Below are 19,102 nucleotides of genomic sequence, written 5' to 3'. Positions count from 1 at the left end.
CTGGATGCCAAGCCTGGTCCTTGCCATAGGATTACAGCAAGGTTGGGGGAAAAATTATGCTATGGAGATGGCATGCCTGCTCACCTCCCAGATCCACAAGCTGATCAGTCACCTCTGCTCAAAGAAGAGATTGCTAAGGGGATCTGGCCTTCTATTTTCATTTTAATTGTGTCAATCATCAAACATTTTGACATTAGGCCTTGAACCTTTTTGAGAGGTGATGGTTAAACTCTATTTTGTGGGACTAAACTGCTGCCAAGTATTTAAATCCAAATAGTTCAAGAATTTTAATACTGCTTTTTTTATTTTTACAGCAGTTCACTGACAAACTATTTCCAGAACAACTGCTGATACTGCACATAGACCTACTACTTAACATTAGCAACCCACACTTAGCACCCTTGCACAGCTCCTATTATTGACTGTATTATAGGGAGACTTATGGCCCCAGATAGTTCTGTGCACATTTCTAATGAACGTGTGTCCAGTAGGAGATGTCAAAGGTTGGGGCTGCTCACATCTGGGGGTATGGTTCAGATCCACATCTAGCTGTTCTAGGGCTGCCAAGGGGAGTTGTATGGGAAGCAGGGAGGGTTTGTGGCCACTGGCAAGCAGGACTAGTCAAGACTGCTACCTACAGTGACTCCATTGCCTTCAGACCAAATGCAGCATGGAGTGATACAAAGCAGAGGTACTTGGGAGGTGCGGCTTCCTGATTCAATTCAGCAGAGGCAGTAAGCAGGTGAGTGTGTGATCCCAAGTCTCCTCACCGGCTTGGAGTTATGGGGCTCTCAATGTGAAAGCAGCATGGTATTAAGAAAGGGCTAATGAGGTAGACAATGGCTCTCATTGAAGTGGGGATAAGAGTAGAATTATGCAGGGCAGGAGAACAGACCTCATTGGATCTGGGGTTGGACACAATAGAAGGTATCCCTAATGAGTATACTCGTCCTCAGGACGTTAAATTCACTCATGCTTATTAAACTGCGTTATCTCTAGGGTCCTAAGGATTCATAAATGTTAAACATTTTAATTCATTTAGTACATCCCAATTACAGTTGTCATTCAAGTGTAACAAACTCTTTCTTACCTGCTTGTCTGAACCAATGATTCCATGCAGAAAAATGTTATTCTGGACTTCTCTTTCCTCTATAGATCACTACAACAAAAATCAGAGGGTTAGACAAATTCAAGTGAGAAAAAAAATGACAAACACACACAAGAAATGTTTATTTGAATAAGTTGCTTATGCAGGTGTCCCCAGCAGTTCCAGTCAGGAAATTGAATGGAAAGATTGTATTTATTTGAAACCACACAAAAAACTTAGAATGGACCATACAATGTCACCAATTTGTTAGCGGAAAGTAAGTGGTGCTTCAAAAATCAGTGGAACAATATAGCTAAATTTAATTAATTTTAACTTGGCCAGGCTCTAAAAGATAGAACACACACTTTCAAAAAGTTCCATGGGCTCTTTGCTGACTGAGTGGTTCAGACCTCAGTTTTAGGTCTCATGCAAGAGCATAAAAGTCTTGTAGCACCATGCTGGGCCACTGGGACAGTACAGATTCAGAGGGTATAATGTTCCTTACACCCTTCCAGTAGCACTCTGTTTTTCAAGGTCTTCCATCGAAGTGCTGACTAGGCCTCACACTGCTTGGCTTATAAGAACTAGTGAGATAACAGCCTGATGTGGTATGGCTGCAGGCCAAAATATAGGTAATATCTGTAAAATACTCATCTAATTTTTCAAGATATATAGAGAGAGCTATTTATCTGTGTAGGCGGTGATTAGAGTCCCACTTAAGTCTATTTTTAGCTTAAAAATATATGATTTTGTGCTGTGTTAACAAGGCTTTATCTGAATGAGTTTGGAATGGTCCCAATACACAAGAGGGGTGAAGCCACAGATGGGCACCATCCTCAACTAAACACCAGTAAAACCTTTATACCACACCACACCAATCACGAGTTCTGTATGTGCCGCATATGTTGGAGAAAAAATATTTTGGGAATGTGTTTGTGAGTTTTACAAAATTAGGACCATTTTTTGGTAACCCTATGCCTGTAAAGCTAGCTGCCAAGAATGCAACTCTGCAAGGCTCAAAGGAAGCCATCTCCAAAAGTGGTGTAAAATAACTTTTCTGTATATAAAGGTGACACAACTTTAAAGTGTAATGTCTCTAACCCTGGAAGGTCAGAGGTAAGTGCTGGTTCTGATTAGAAAGGAGAAAATCTCCTTAATGATATAGAGCTCTTGTTTCTTCCTCTGTAAGGCTGTGAGGGCTCAAACTTCACAGCTGTGGCATTTAGAAAACGCTGCTAGTAGCTCAAAGCTGAATCTTGCCTCTCCTGGGCCTCAGAGAAGTGTAATTTGGGGGTGTGAATTGCACATTTGGGGAACAACTATGAACTATTTCCCTGACATGTTTTTTTCGTTTGTGGCTGGTTGAAACTCCTCAGAATTTTGAAAAGTTAGACATCCAGTCTTGATTTAAAGACTTTAAGTGAGAGAATACCACAACCTCAGGTAAGATGTTCCAATAGTTTTTACTCACTGTTAAAAATTTGCATTTTATTAGGCACTGGACAAACAGACACAAGATAAATGTATGACATGTCTGTGCTGTTATGTCTCCAGTTAATTTCATGGATCTCACTTGGACATATGTGTAAGGCCAGATTCTCTCACTGGTTTAAGTCATTTTTTGCACAGGGTGAATACCATATTCAGGAATCCTCTGGTTTTCTAGAGCTGACATACAGCTGCTTTGCCAACCTCCCTCTTACAACTGTAGTAGGGGCTGTGGCCAGGAGAAAATGGACATGGCTAGGATTCCCCTGGACCTCAGCAATCCCTGGCTGTTATAAGAACCCTTTGGGGCCTTTGGCAGGCATTGTACTTAACAGCAGCCTTCTGGCTGTTCTGACTTACACTGGAGGACTGGATTGGCACAGAGCAGCCCCAACATGAGGGGACCAAATCCATCTTTGCACACTCCCTCCTGAGTCATACTGTGTGCTTCTTAGCTCTAGCTGAGCATCTATCTAGGCCATGGTATATATGTTTCATACAATGTAACTTACAGAAGTTGTAATACATATTATGTTGGGAGTAAACGTTTTATCTTTGATAGAATTAAGAGAGTCCTCCTGCCAGAAAATGTTATTTTAAAGTAAAGTACTTTTCATTCTAAGAGAAACATATCTCACTAGAACCACCATTTTCATGAGAGGTGAAATGCTGACAGCATTCTCATACCCATTCCAACAGAACTTCCAGAGCAGGTCACTAGAATGAAATACAAAGAAGGGGCATGAAAGTTAAGTGTATAATTATAAGCTGAAAAACATTAGCAATTTGTATAGTAAGGGCCATATTATACAACTAGGCAATTTCATTAAAGTTTAGTATGATTAAAAATGTCATCATGGATTTGAATGTCTACCATGAAAAAATAAATCACTGTTTGGCTTTTTGTTCAGTGCTTCCAAGGTAATTCTGCTAATATGAAGCATCACTTTTACAGGAAGATTGTAGAGACAGTCTGTTTTTATAAGGGTGGCTCATCAGTATTGCTTCTGATTTTTTTTTAATTAAAAGAGCATTAAGGTATTTGAAAACCAGTACATATGAAGAATTACATTTGCTTTTTTTCTTAGTCTGCTTTTAAATTAATCAGTTTGGTACCCAACAACTAAAACTGAAGTCCCAAAAGAGTAAACCATGCTGCAAAAAGCAGCCTTGCTGTGCATTTTGTCATTCCTTTCCATCTACATACTAACCATTAGTATCCAGACTCAACACCCACAGCCCTTTGTTCCAATATAGATTATTCATGGCAGAATCAAGAGAAATCCATGCGAATTGGGGTGTGTCATTTTACAGCCAAGTACATAAGCAGAAAATGTCCTATTTTCTAGGCCCTGACCCAGAAATGCCCCTCATGTTGCAGACTGTAGCGTAGTCTTTGTGGGTCATGGGGTGAGCCAGCACTGGGATAGAAAACTTCTGCTCCATGCTGTATCTTTGTTTCCTCTTATTCTGGAATATGACTATACCCAACTACGAGCCAGAATTTGGCCCTATATAAGTAGTCTATAAATTCCACTGACATGCATTTAACAAAATATACATAGTTGAAAGGACTATAATTGAGTTTTACCTGAATATATTTTTTTAGGGCAAAATGTAAGCTTTGATCCTTTCTCAGGAACTGGAGAAACTACCACTGTATAGACATCCCCACAAGGTATCTCGGTGACATCACAATAACTCAAACCTGAAGTAGGGGTACAGGTGAAATTGCCTTTTGATCCATATAGATCTGTACTATACTTTATCAACCCTGCAGAAGCTCGCCAGTATATTCGGATACCATTATTGCGCAGTCTATATAATTTCACCCCAGAAGGACAGCAAGCACCTAATAAAGAAAATAAACAAGATTAAGTCTAAACTGCAGATTATGCTTGTTCTTGAAAGGAAATTATAAATTTTCTTAACAAGTTTCACACCTGATACCTAAAGTCAACCTACAAAGGTTCATCATCCCACACAAAGTCAGGGAAATTGTACGAGGCAATGGTGGGGAATGAAAGTTGCCCTCCAAACTCCCAAACTGGCTGTGGGGCTGGAATACAGCCCCTCTGCAGACACTGTTTAGTATCATACATTGGAATACTGGTCTATTGCTCCCCACCCACTATGGGGAATGTTAGGGCTACTGGATCCACACAATTGTAGAACCTCTGGCCTCTCTGTGTCCCTAGCCTCTGTTTGGCAGAAGCTTGGAATGAGTGACAGGGAATGGAACCCTTGATTACCTGTTCTGTTCATTCCCTCTGGGGCATCTGCAACTGGCCACTGTTGGAAGACCAGATACTGGGCTAGATGAACCTTTGGTCTGACCCAGTATGGCCATTCTTATGTTCTCTCCCATCTCCAAACTTCAAGTAGATATTGGCCTGGTTGGGTCTGGTGTGCGGCCCCCTTCCATAGTGCACAAAGGATGCAAAAGTCCCCTTGCACAGTCAGTCTGCCTCAACCCCACACAGTGCAGCCCTACCATGAAGTTTAAGTGATACAGAGGGCCTTGCATGAATTTCATCCTACGTATATTTAACTATTTAAAATGGAACTGCAAGGGTTTTAGCAATTTCTTTAATCTCACACATAACCTTGATATGAAAATAAATCATCCGCCTACTATACTCTGATTTTTTTTTCTTTTCAATTCCATTTATCATTTACATACTGGAAGAATAGTCTTGATATGTGCAGTCTGAGGCCAAACCAGTTTCACTAATCACTTTCAGAGACACTGTATAGGTGGTGCCACATGTAATGCATCCCAGGAGACAGTGGTTTTGAAGTGTGTGGCACTTGGCCAGTCCTTTTGGTGATTCCAGTATTGTTATGTATGTCTTTGCACCAGCCCCAGCCGACCAGCTGATATTTGTTATAGACTGCATCACTTGAGTTACTGTCAGATCATTAGGGCAACAAGGAGCTTAAAAGGAAACAAAGAAAGGGAGATCAACTTTATTGTGTCCACTGAGGTTCTATGCAGATATTTTTGTCAATGATTTTGTTTTAGAAATAGTTTATTTAAAATCTATTCAAAAACTGCCAGTTTTGTCAACCACATTTTTACTGATCTTAAGGCTTGATCCAGTTCTTGTTGAAGTCTGGGAGTCTTTTCATTAACTTAAGTGCCTAACCCATCTCGCACTGAGAAAGAAAAATAATCTTAGTAGCAATTTTTAAAAAAGAGGAAAACTAAGTACTTTTTAGCTAATGTTACCAAAATAGTCAGATATTTAACTTCAGCATTCTACAATAGCTAACATCTAATATATATAATAACAGCATAAGATAAATTATTTATTCCTTCTTCACCCATTGTGTGAGATAGTTACTACCACAGGATTATTATGTGATCTTGTTAATAAAAAAAATGTCTACAATGCATCATCAGAATATCAGTGGTTTTCTCAGCCACATTAAGGATCAAAGTGCTGAAAAGGAAGCCATGCATTGCATAAAAAGATTATGCCATTATAGCTTAATTAGCAGTGACCCAGGAAACATAAGTACCTGGATTTGGGTTTAGCAGGATGTAGCTACTAAAGAGTAACATGATCTCTCTCTCTCTCTCACACACACATGCGCGCGCGCAGATGCCATTTCATCCAACAGGAAAGAGTAATACATGTAGATACATTGTGGGGAAAAAAAAACCATGAACATAAAGACACACACATTTACCACAGTATTTATATATATATATAATTTGAAAAAGGTTATATTTTCAATTACATATTAATTGCTACGTACCTGTCTCTAAAGGGACACTGTAACTAGGTAAGCTCTGTCCTGCTGTTGTAATTGCCACAGCACTAACTGTGAAAACTGATCCACAGGGAAGATCAGTTATGCTACAGGAATTTCCGGAACTTGTGCAATGCCACAATCCAGCCTCTCCTCTAGCAGTAACAGTGTATATAGTTTCATCATTATTGGCCTGCCAGTGTACACTAATTATGGAAAGATCATCCTGTGAGACGTTTTTTATTTCGGGACTGCATGGAGCTGAAATATTTTAGACAGAGGAGATTTAAGATGTGTTGTTATCAGCACATAACTTCCATTTTATATTGTATAGCTGTGTCAATAGCTGCAAATTATTGTAGATATTTGACAAACTCATTCTGACAGTGATATCCTAGTCAATAATCTTTGACTAATTTGGAACAGTTTATGAACATACAGACTTTAAATGAGTTTTACAGGCAAAAACTCTTGAAAAACTGACATGTTAAGGTTTTGCATACAAATATACATACTGGAATCATAAATCTCATTTTCAGAAGTGCTGATTACATAGCAGCTTCCAATCTGACCACTTATTGAGGTGCCTGGTTATGGATTTAGGAATCCAATCTTAGGCACTCATTTTTGAAAATCTTGACAAATTTTCTTTCATTTGCAACTATGAATTATAATAACCTTTCTTAGCACTCACATTATGTTTTCCACCTTCAAAGCACTTTACAACTCCTAACTAATTATTTAACTAATTACAACAATGCAAACAGCTAATTATTCTGTGTGTTAAGAGAAGTGAGAAAAATAGCCATATACCTGTTGCCACATATTTAGATACACATGATGTATTGCTGCCCCTGATTTCACTGTAAGAATACACAGTGATGTTATATTGGGTGTTACATTGCAATGCAGACAGGATGCAAATTGTGGCAGTGTCATTACAGAATACTGCACCAACCCCATCAACAGCTTTTGTTTCATACATTTCAGCACCACGGACAGGAGACCAGACAATCTCAACTGTATCGCTGGACACAAACACTGGGTAAAAGTCACTGGGGCAACAAGGTGCTGAAAAAGCCAAAACAGACAGGGAAATGTCAACAGCGCTCATGAACTGAAAAATACTACATATTAAACAGGGTAGTGACTTGTTTACACAAACACCTCTTATATGAAACCTCCATTATCAAAAATTTAAAAACGAATTATGTTCCCCACATTGAAGTCCTCCATTTTTTGATAGATTAAGTTTTGGATAAAAGTGCCATGTCCCTCATCTTATCTGGACAAAAAGAATTCTATTGCAGAATTTTTATCGTCAAAGTGTATTCTTACATCTCTTTAGCGTCCCTACAATAGCATTCAGTAATAATCCACTAATCTGAAATAATACTGTATACTTATGTTGCACCTTCTATTTTAGGTTCTCAGACATTTATGAATCACCAAACTAAGCCTCATAATCAGATATTTCCCCATTTTATACATTGTGAAACAGGCACAGGGAAGGTTAGGGACTTACCCAAGATTACACAGCAAAGCTATGGCAAAACCAGGACTAGAATTCAGATATACTGACTCCTAGTCCTGTGCATCCATAACACCATCCTTCCCCATATTTTGAACATGTTTTAGAATGACTGAATGATCAACCCTTGTAATTTATAAACTGGTGGCATACTTGACTGATAAACTGGCTGTTCAAATAAACACTGAATACAATTTAAAGTTTAACCCTTTTCCTTTAAAAAAATATATTTACTAAAGCACTGATAATTGTTAATTAGGGCTGGTCAAAATTTTTCATCAAAAACTTTCTTTTTCAATGGAAAATTGGGTTTTTGAATAATTTTTTTGGTGACAAGTATCTGCTTCTGTAGAAAATTTTGACTTTCTGTTGAAAAACTGAACACCAAAATATTTGCATCTATAGGCCAAGTTCCACAGCCACCCTATATCTCCCATGACACACCATGGCCAGGGACTTTGAAGATGTACTGAAGTAAATCAGAAAGAGGAGAATGTGGTATATTATGGGAGATGTAGTCCACCCAGGGAGCCCAATCCATACAGGAAAATAGGACCATGTGTCACTTGCATAACATCACGGCAGCACTTCAAAATCTAAATGCTCTGTTTTAAACTGAACGTTTTCTGCCCAAAATTTGGGGTAGCAGCCAAAAATTTTCACCTTTCAATTCCTCACCAAAAATTGATATTTTCTACAGGAAAAAAAACATTTTCCAACTAGCTCTATTGTTAATACTACTAGGGGAATCACCAAATATGTTTGCATAAACAAAGTGCTACTTACCAGTAGTATAATTGAGTACATCCCCTAAAGGACTCTGTCCTGCCTTGTTATATGCGAAGACACTAATGAAGTAAGTGAAACCACAATCTGATTGGAAGTGGCATTGGGTATGGGATGTGTTGCAGTGCACTTCCAAGCCATCATCGCTTTTCACAAAAACCACATAATAATCTCCAAGATCTACATTAGACCATGAGACTGACAATTTACCAGGGTTGTCCTCTTCTATTGTTATACTTCCTGGTGCACAAGGGACTGGGAAACCAGATTTAAAACAAAAATGGGGTGGGGAGTTGGGGGGAGAGAATAGGTTACAACTGTATTCACAAGATTTTATTTAAGCAACATTTTTACTACACAAACATCAATGAAAGATATATAGAATTTGTTTGATATGTTTAGCTTGAATAGTTGGCACATGTCCAGTTAAGAAAAGAGCAACTTATCTGGATTTGTAAGGATACTGGGATGACATGTATGTGATTATTTTAACATGGTGCTTGTTCACAACATAAAATATGTGTGTGAAAAGACTAAAAGTGTGTATAATTTATAGGGCTGTCAATTAATTGCAGTTAACTCACACGATTAACTCAAAAAAATTAATCGTGATTAATTGCACTTATAATAATAGAATACTAATTGAAATTTATTAAATATTTTTAGATATTTTTCTACATTTTCAATATTGATTTCAATTACAACACAGAATACAAAGTGCACAGTGCTCACTTTATATTATATTTTATTACAAATATATGCACTGTAAAAATGATAAACAAAAGAGTATTTTTTCAATTCACCTCATACAAGTACTGAAGTGAAATCTCTTTATCATGAAAGTGTAACTTACAAATGCAGATCTTTTTTTGGTTACATAACTGCACTCAAAAACAAAACCGTGTAAAACTTTAGAGCCTACAGGTCCACACAGTCCTACATCTTATTCTGCCAATCACTAAGACAAATAAGTTTGTTTACATTTACGGGAGATACTGCTGCCTGCTTCATATTTACAATGTCACCTGAAAGTGAGAACAGGTATTCATATGGCACTTTTGTAGCCGGCGTTGCAAGGTATTTACATGCCAGATATGCTAAACATTTGTATGTAATTCAGTGTATTGGCATCACTCTAGCTGGAAATGGAGACTTGTCAATCTTGTCACCTACCAATTTTGTATTATCATTATTAATCATCATCCTCTGTATTTGAGGTAGCACCCAAAGACCCACTCAGCACCCTGACTCCATTGTGGTCGGCATTGCACAAACAGGAAAATGTGGTCTTTGATTTAAGAGTAACCCAGGACAAAAATAACAGGAGCACTGGAGGTCAGAACTGGGTATGGGTCAGAACTTCAAAATATTTAGCATTTATACAGCATATTTTTTTAAGAATTTCAGTCCACTTTTCTAATACGCTCACATTAAGTCTTACAAACACTCCTGTGCAGTAAGTTAGGGTAAGGTGGCAGGCACAAATAGGTTAAATTATTTTTCCAAGTTGCAGAGTCACTCTGGGGCAGAAACAGGGACAGAATACAGGTCTGCTGACTCATAGTTCTGTGCTTTAATCACCAGATTATCTTTTCTCACTCAGTATGGGGAAGCTTGCACACCATCTACTTATATTGGGCCTATTCTCCTCTTACTTCGACCAGTTTTAGACTGGTGTAACTCTATTGACTTCACTGGAGTTGCTTCTGATTCTCACTGGTGAGAAAAATCAGGCCTGTTGTATCTGCCAACTAAATATGCCATTCTCAAATTAATCCAAAGAAATAAAGAAGTTAGCACAGGATTCAGAGGGTAAATGTGACGCTTCATGCATGATGTACAACAAAAGTTTCAGAATACACACTGTTAAGTGCCACAATAACATGATAGCCACGGAAACAGAGGCTTTATTTCAACATAGGGATTAATTTTCTTATAAAAGAAACACAATATCTCAATATTTAACAGGAGCAACAGAAGCCCCAATAGAGGTCACAAGGGTCCTCCTACCTCCCCATAAATGATGGTCCAAGTTCACCCAGGGTCTGCATAGTTTTCAATAGCACAGATCCTGGCATATGGCCTTGGAAGTGGAAATTCTGCAGGAGGAGGAAATGGTGAAGGTGCCTACAATATCCCCTTCATTGAGGGACTTGAAACCAACCCCCAAAAGAGGATGGCGGTGCCTAAGAATGGGACATGGCCAGAGCAGCCAGGGGATGCATCTCTACTAATAAACCCATAAGGAAATTTAAATTGACCTTCCCTGGAATAATCCCTAGGGGGCAATGGTGGTAAAACACTGCCAGCCCTCCTCTGGGAGATAAATCCCCAAGCCATGCAAGAAGCGGGGCTGATGAAGACAGGCGCAATTTGTATTACCTGTAAAGATAAAATTGGCCCAATGCTGATTTCCCCAAACTTTCAAATATATAATAATTAAAAAGTTAGATATAAAAATAATATGTTTATATGAACACGATGGACCAGATTCTTCTCAATGTTACTTGACTTCAGTGGAGCTACTTCAGATGTATATTGGTGTCACTGAGAGCAAAATATAGCTCAATTTCTTTAAAAAATATTTGTCCATAAAGTAAAATGCAGCAGCGAAACAGTTTTTCAGTGCACTGCTTTATGGAAACATCAGCACTTAAAAGAATGCTGCAATGGACAACCATGATGAGGCAGTTTATATACATAATAATGGAATCTTTTAAAATAAGGTGTGAGTATAATACCATGTGAGGGCCAGGCATTGACAGTATTTAACTGTTCTGAAATATCTTAATGATTAGTATAGCAAATTCCCCTAAAACTATTTAATATTAAGCTAAAATTTGGGCAACTTTTGCTTTCTTCTTTCATTTTATGGCAAAAGAGAAATAATATTATGGGCCATACAAGGGTCACTATAGTTCACGTACCAGTTTTTAAACTCACTGCATCTGTAGGTTTACTGGATCCAGCACCATTATTTGCTATGACATAAACAGAGTATTCAGAACCACACTGGAGTGAAGACAAAGTGCAGGAAGTGGAAGATGTGCTACAGTTCAGTTCGGAGGCTCCACTGCTGGCTGTCACACTGTAATTTAAAGTTCCCTCTGTCGGTATCCAAGAAACAGTGGCCCTCAAAGTTCCACTATCAAAAGCAACTTGAACATCTGATGGTGCATGAGGACCTACATTAGTTAGAAACAACTGTAAATACACTTAGTATCTGGTGTTTTATAGAGATGATCCTCAACCAGACCCCTGAATCTGAACATCATCAAATTTTGGGAAACATTATATCCAAATGTAACTTTTGTGACATAGGCCCCAGCCATCTTCTTACACCTATTACAGTTACACAGAATTTTTTTAAACAATTACTCTAATTTTGCTCTGACACAAAAATTTCTGTTGAAATTTCAATATTTATATAAAGATTAATGGACATATCCTAAGTTCCTTTACTCAGTTCTTGCTCAGGCAAAACTTTAATTGAAGTCAATGGTAGATCTGCCTAAGTAAAGTTTATAAAATTTGACCCATGTCCTCTAGAACTTTCCTGAACCTAGAACTGACATAAATTGTCATAGCTCCAGTTGGACAATTTACACCAGCTGAGGATATACCCGCAATGTGTCTTGTCAAAAACACACATACTGCTATCAATATTATTTTAACTTATAATTTTACACTAACTTTGGTTTCAGAAGAGAAAACAGTTCTTACTTGTTATTTGGTTGTACGTGAAATCATCTCCAGGTATCCCATTAACATTCCAGGCATGTGCCTTGATGGTATAGAGAGTTCCTGGATCTAGACTGGTAAATACCAAGGAGGTATGGGTGGTGTTCTCTTTCATCATACTGCCTAAACCATCTGATCTCATGATGGACACAGAGAATCCAACTGCCATATATACAGCTCCCCAGCTCACCACTATGGAGTCGTAACTTGGAGAACTTACAGACAGGACCGGAGCAGCCAAGACTGTTAATTACAAATATATATATTAACGATTGGGATTTCCATTAATAGCTATGCTGTCTAAAAGTTAGAATAGCCAAATTCAACACAGGGTAAACAGAATCAACTTTCATGGATGTCTCTGGGCCAAATTCAGTGGTCATGTAAATAGTAGTATAAATTGATCAGAGAATAAAATGGTAAAGTTAGCATAGTTTGCACCAATTTACTATTTAGTAGACTTGCATAGTGAAAGTGACTGGCACACCAAAGGGTGAAAAGTGGATAAGTGCAGCAAGAAAAGCAACTAAAAGGAGTGCGTGAGGTCAGTTAGATTCCCTGACTTTGTCCTATTATCTTACACCCTCCTTTCAGTTGCTTCCCCAACCCTTCCACCCCCTAAGAATGTCAGAGTACATCTTCTATTAGAAGGTAAAGCCACAAGTTTACACTGACTCACTAAACAATACAAGAAAGAAATACATATAAAGGTTTTACTGTCATGGGTTTGGACAGCTATGTTACTTATGCCATGCGTAAGTAATGCAGGTCACCCTGAATGGATTCCAATAATTTTTTTATACCCAGGCCAACTGTCCAGGCCTTAGAGAAAAATTACAACTCACACACTTCAGAAATCTATAAAATTTACCCAGCATAATTTATCCATTCATAAAAATGTCCTGATTTTAAGGTCCAGTCTCTCAGTGCTGTGTCCCACAGGCAGACTGGGAATCTCTCTTTCCTGAATGTATAAAACTCCCATTTCTGTCTTGATGGGACACTGGATATTAGACTTTATCATTGGTCCAGGCCTGAATACTGCTCATCTTGACAAATTCTGAGAACTGGTCAAATGTGAGTGATAAATGCAATGTATCATATGGCACAGTAATCTATCAGCTGGGTATCTCCACTACATGCATAGGTCTATGTCTACTTTTCACTTATATAGCACCTTCCACCCAAGGACGGTAAAGCTCTTTGAAAACATTAAGCCTTAATGTCATTATTCACATTATACAGATGAGAAATGAAAGTATAGAGATGTTAAGCACAGAAGCAGAGCTGAGAACTGAATTCAGAAATCCAGTCCTATGCACTGGCCATGAGGTCACTACATCTATATACCTATAATTATATTCTTGAACACTGCAATGGTGATACGTTCAATATTTAAAATATAAGATTGCACTAATTCATCACCAGTAAATGCTTGAACTATTTTTACTTTCTGTACTAGAATTTTAAAAGATAGTTAGAAAATTCCATGAGCCATATATGTTATGCACTTTAGTAATATGACAGTTGCTAAATAAAATCAAAAGCTACCTGTCTTTGCCTTCTTTGAAGGCGAAGGTAGGCTTCTTCCTCCAGAGTTTATAGATCTGATGGTGATTTTGTACAATGTAGCAGCCTTCAATCCTGTCACTGTGCCTGGTGAATTTATGACTATAGTTTCAATGAAAGACTCTCCGTCCTGTGCAGTCAGTAAATAACTGGTAGCCCCAGGAACAGCTGCCCATTCCACTGTGATACTGTTGCTCAGTTTTGAATAAGCTTGGTCAATAGCAGGTATCTCAGGAGCTAAAAATGAAATTATGGTAAGTTCAAAATCCATAATCATGTTCAAATATAAGGACCTGCTGCTGTCAGGTGCTAAGTGCATTGAGCATTTTGCAGGAGGTGCTCAGGACAACTGGGATATAATTTCTTTGATACTTCTAATTTTACTTCTCTAAATCAAATAGCAAATTTAAATTGAATACAAATATAACTGGTTTTATTTGTGCCATGAAATAAAAGAAATGTTTGTTCAGTGTCCACAGTTCAGTTAGCAATGAAAAACTGCATATAGTTAGCACTGATGATATGCAATTTATATATGTACTCAGATTGCTCTTTAAAGGGGAATGGTGGTACGTTAACCAATTCAGTTGGTCTTTTGACTTTGGAGAATGGTTGTTTTGTATAGTCACTTGGGTAGTCCCTATCCTGCAAATTTGTCATTCCTCTCTGTACCTTACTGAGTGATGGAGCTGGGTTTTCGTCTCCCTAACTCTGAGCTATATCTACTTTATCTTAATCTAATCTAATCTAATCCAATCCATCATGTGCCTAATGACCAGCTGCCAGAAAATAACATGTTTAAAAGGCTGTAAAAAGTGGGCTAAATTCATCCTTAATGCATTGACTTAATTAGAATAGCATCAGGGATAAATTTGGCCCGGTATGGCTTCAGTCACCAGAATATTGCAGGTCCCTAAAGTGATCATCTTCTAAACTGAGGAAGAGGAGATGCTAAATTACTCTGCATCTTTGGGGACACTTGTGCCCTTCTACAGTCTTTCAAACAAGCACTGTGACTTACCTGTGTAAAATGTGGTACTACTGCAGGTTTTAAACCAGTTTAAATACGTACTAACAGTACATGCAAGATTGGATTTATTTTAGATCATTATTGAAGTTACTAATGACAATACCAACGTTTTGATCATGGTCACACTAGATAATCTAAGTGCATCTTTCCCATGTTGCTCTGTAGCCACATCCAGCTCTGTAGTTCTGGAAGGTGTCCGTATTATAATCAACAGGAAATAGCTTTTCTTTCTACAAAACCATCTAAAATGGGAAGACTGAATCCTAGATACTACATGTTAAATACTGCAACTCAAGGAACCTTTTTCTAACAGCCCTTACTGTGAGCCATTCAGAAAACTACAGTCATGTACTTCAGTCAGAAAAGTACCAAGCTATAACTCTCCCAACTAAATTTCAGTAATCAGGATTTTGGGCCTTGAATAAGCACATATAGCAGGTTCTATATGTTGTAAGGCTATAAAAGACCAAAAAGAGCAGGAAACCTTACAAAATGGATGCAAGTGATCCAATTGCACTAAATATAAACTGAAAATGTATCCAGAATGTAAGCATGTACCTTGGAGCATAACTACCAATTTCAAGGCAACTAAACCACGAGTTCAGAGCCTTTGGCAGCAATTACAGGCGTAATATTTTCACAAGTATGAACTCTTCAACAATATCTCTACTGTATTAGGCCCAAAGATTTTTTCATTCCACATTAGCGAGGCATGTCCCCTTTTCCACCATTTGTAAAAATTACAAAAAAACAGTATTTTCTACATTTCTACATTTTTCTTTTAAAATATTGTACAAATTTAAATTTAAATTAAGTCTATGGGAGTTTGTCTGATAAATGACTGCAGGATTTCACCCTTAATCGGGGACCAATCCTGCAAACCTTCCACATAAGGAACTCTTATTCAAGTCAAAGGGAGCTGTGTGTCCAGGGGCTTGCAGGAGTGGATCCACAGTATATTATTTATTTCAGAACTGCATTACAGAACATTAAAACATTATGCTATTTCTCCCATGACTGAGGTAACCAAGAGGTGAAAAAGAGGTAGATTATATTCTAAACTTTCTTGACTATAACCATGAATTTAATTTTAGTTATTTCCTCAATAAGATGAAAATTTTGAAATTTTTGAAAAGAAAACAAGGATATTTCTAAAGTTTTTCAATTAAAATAATTTTTAAAAGGAATTTCAAATGACTGATTTTTTCAAAACTAAATATCAGTTATGGAACAGAGAAGAGGGAATACTGTCTATCTAGGTTCTTCTATAATGCCCAAGACTGACTTTAAACAGTACAGAATCAGGTTCTAAATGGAAATAAAACGTCAGTTTTTTGCATTTATATGATCTCACTTTTGTGTTCTTCAATTAAAAACAAGGCAGCTGATTTTGAAAGTTGTGATTAGGTGAGCAGTGACACAAGGGATGCACGCACACACACACGAGAGAGAGAAAGGGCTGATCATGCTTCCACTGAAGTCAGTGGGAAAACTTCCATGGACTTCAATATGAGTAGGAGTCAGCCCTAAAAGTCAAATAAAATATACAGGGTGAAATCTTGGCCCTACTGAAGTCAATGGAAAGCTTGCTTAGCAATCCATCCCATACTAACCTGTTAACTGCATAGTCTGTGCTTCCGCCAGGATAATTCCATTCTTATCAATGGCTTCCACTTTTACAGTGTGGACAGTGTTGGGAGTTAGTGAAGTAAGAATGCCTATAACAGGAACATCATTGAAGTGCGCCAGCAAAGGGTGGCCTACTGTGTTCATGGGGGTTGCTGTGATTCTGTAGGAAAAGGCTCCTGAAAACTTGGACCATCTGAGATAAATGTTTCTTGATGTCACATTATATATGGATATAGAGAAACCTACAAAAAATACCAAACAAATTTTAGTCTTTGAAACCTGAAATACATTACTGGGCAAACTGTTTGGACAAGACTCTTTAAAATGTTTAAGTAGCCTGATTTTCAGAGAGCAAGTATTAAATGCTTTTTTGGAAATCAGGCCCCTTTAAGGGGCCTCAAGAAGGGTACCCAAAATAATCTCTTTTGAAAATTAAACTTTGCATTAAACTATAACTGAAATAATTTTTTCTGCTCATTTCTATCACCATTATACACTGTAGTGTACAGTGTCGCCAGCTCTCATGATAATATTGCAAGTCTCATGATAATTGCTATTTTACTCAAGCCCCAGCTACTGGAGCTTTCTGAATACTTGAAAAATCTCATCTTTCATTTTAAAAAGAGTTTCTAGGTCTCATGGTTGCAGAAAAAAAGGATGAAAATGTGACCCAAGTATATCCTAAGGCTTAAAAACCAGAGGGCAAATAAAAAGAAGCCAAAATTTGGTGGTGGTTTTTAAAATTTCATTATTTTTAGAGGGCTGCCTCATGATCTTTTAACATCTGAGGTTGTATAACATATGTATATAATACTGCTATTATATACATATGGCTTTTGTAATCTTGCAAATAGTGGGACTAATCCTGTACCACTCTGTGCATGGAAACCCCTCTGAAATCAATGAGAGTTCCACACATGAAGAGCTTGCACGATCAGGCCTGTGGTTTATAAAATCTCTGTGAAAAGAATACGGTATGCTGAAGTAATTGCCCAAATACTGTAGTAACTTTATGGTAATATGTAATGGTTAGGACTCTAGAATATTGAAATATATACTAATATGTACTGCCACAACGTATACTAAATGGATGACTTGTAAGAGCCTAATCCTGTGTTTGTTACTCAGCCAAAACTCAGACTGCAGTGCACAAAGAACGCAAGATTGAAGAAAAGGAAAAGGAAAATGGTGTGGAGTATTTATCTTTAATTTTTAAACTCAAATAAAAATTATGCTATTTTAAGAGGGGCAAAATATCACAGAAAAGCATGCACACACTGAATAGATTGTGTAGATAATGGGTATAGTCTAAGAAGGTACTGTTCAGTGCAAATTGCGTGTAGGCTTAGGATAGTGTCATATTGTAAGAAGTATGTTAGAAAGTTTATGCAAATATATAGTAGCATAGGTTACTATTTTTCAAAGCAAGTTTTTTGTAATTATATCATATAAAGAAACATGATTCTTTACATTTTCTGAGTCTGATTTCATTTTAGTTAAGAAACTTTTGTTGTAACATTACTTTAAAAATCAATTTGGATTAGTAATCAGAGATTTCTCTGTTCTCTTAGCGTCCACCTAAAAATGAACAGGTAAAAATACCTTTTTAAGTCTTTACCTGTGTTAGCTGAAACAATCTGAAAAGAAAGATATAGAACATTAGAATCACAAACTGAAAAATTATTTTGGAAAAAGGGAGAACATTTAACTTTTAGCAGTAATAACAATGACTTCTTTAACATTGTATTTTGTGAACATAGCTTACTAACGTGCAGTTTTACTTATTTGTTCGGTTTATTTAAGCACGCAAATGTATGTACGGTAGTAAGGTAAATCTACGAGGCTGTTACTAGTGAATTTAACATAGTTATGCAGCTCACATTACTATTTCATTATCCTCTCTGAATCTGGCCATTGATCCAGAAGGGAAAGTTTGCAGTTGCTGACAGACTTTGAAAGACACTGTGTTCTAAAAGTATAATAGCGTAGTTTTTCTGTGGGTCTGTTATGAGTCTGGGGAAAAGTAATTGTATAACTCTTACAAAAAACATAATAATAAAAAATAAGAATAAAAATTTGATAAATAGGTTGCTTTTGGTTTATTTTTTAAAAGGACATGTCATTCTTAAAAATGTTTGAGAACAAAATTGAACTCACCATTTCAAGACTGATGAGGATAAATCCAATAAGTACCGAAGATTTACCTTTTCCACTGCACATCTTGTCAGACAAAGCTTTTATTTCACACTTTGTGTCTGGATGTGATCAGTAAGATACCCCATATAGAGCAGTAATCACCTCACTATAGTTGTTAAGACTAGTCTTTGAGACAGTGAAAAGAAATATTTGTCTGTAGCTCCTCCTCCCCTGTTCCGGATGGCCTATAAGCAGCTGCAAGGAATATTTAGTGAAATGAAGCATACTGCATCCAACTGAAAATGCAGAAAATGTTACATGGGAAGACTGTGTTCTGTTCTTTCCT

At 37.3% G+C, this 19,102-nt stretch overlaps 1 protein-coding gene across 1 annotated transcript; it reads right to left on the bottom strand.

Annotated features, from left to right (window-relative positions):
- Positions 1 to 1,127: 1,127 nt before the first annotated feature.
- FNDC7 (fibronectin type III domain containing 7) lies at positions 1,128 to 18,840 on the bottom strand. Its single transcript, XM_074962209.1, has 13 exons — positions 18,778 to 18,840; positions 18,239 to 18,257; positions 16,605 to 16,862; positions 13,944 to 14,198; positions 12,375 to 12,635; positions 11,579 to 11,836; positions 8,652 to 8,906; positions 7,148 to 7,405; positions 6,341 to 6,595; positions 5,259 to 5,513; positions 4,167 to 4,427; positions 3,263 to 3,292; positions 1,128 to 1,159 (listed from the first exon to the last, which is right to left on the bottom strand). The coding sequence occupies exons 1-13, from the start codon at positions 18,838 to 18,840 to the stop codon at positions 1,128 to 1,130; spliced, it is 2,460 nt and encodes an 819-aa protein (XP_074818310.1).
- Between the last annotated feature and the right edge of the window lie 262 nt (positions 18,841 to 19,102).

Source organism: Natator depressus, chromosome 8 (assembly GCF_965152275.1).
Source record: "Natator depressus isolate rNatDep1 chromosome 8, rNatDep2.hap1, whole genome shotgun sequence".
In the NCBI taxonomy this organism is placed as follows: domain Eukaryota; kingdom Metazoa; phylum Chordata; order Testudines; family Cheloniidae; genus Natator; species Natator depressus.
Note: the sequence above shows the minus strand (reverse complement) of the source record. Positions and strands in the feature narration are given on the sequence as shown.

What these genes read in the sequence shown, in the direction of transcription:
- FNDC7 (XM_074962209.1), bottom strand. Translation starts at nt 18,840, where the DNA reads ATGTGCAGTGGAAAAGGTAAATCTTCGGTACTTATTGGATTTATCCTC. An exon ending in ACAGACTATGCAGTTAACAG is followed by an intron (nt 14,199 to 16,604) that starts GTTAGTATGGGA and finishes TTTCATTTTTAG; the next exon opens with CTCCTGAGATACCTGCTATT. An exon ending in TGGAAGTTCTGTTGGAATGG is followed by an intron (nt 1,160 to 3,262) that starts GTATGAGAATGC and finishes TTTTTGTTGTAG; the next exon opens with TGATCTATAGAGGAAAGAGA.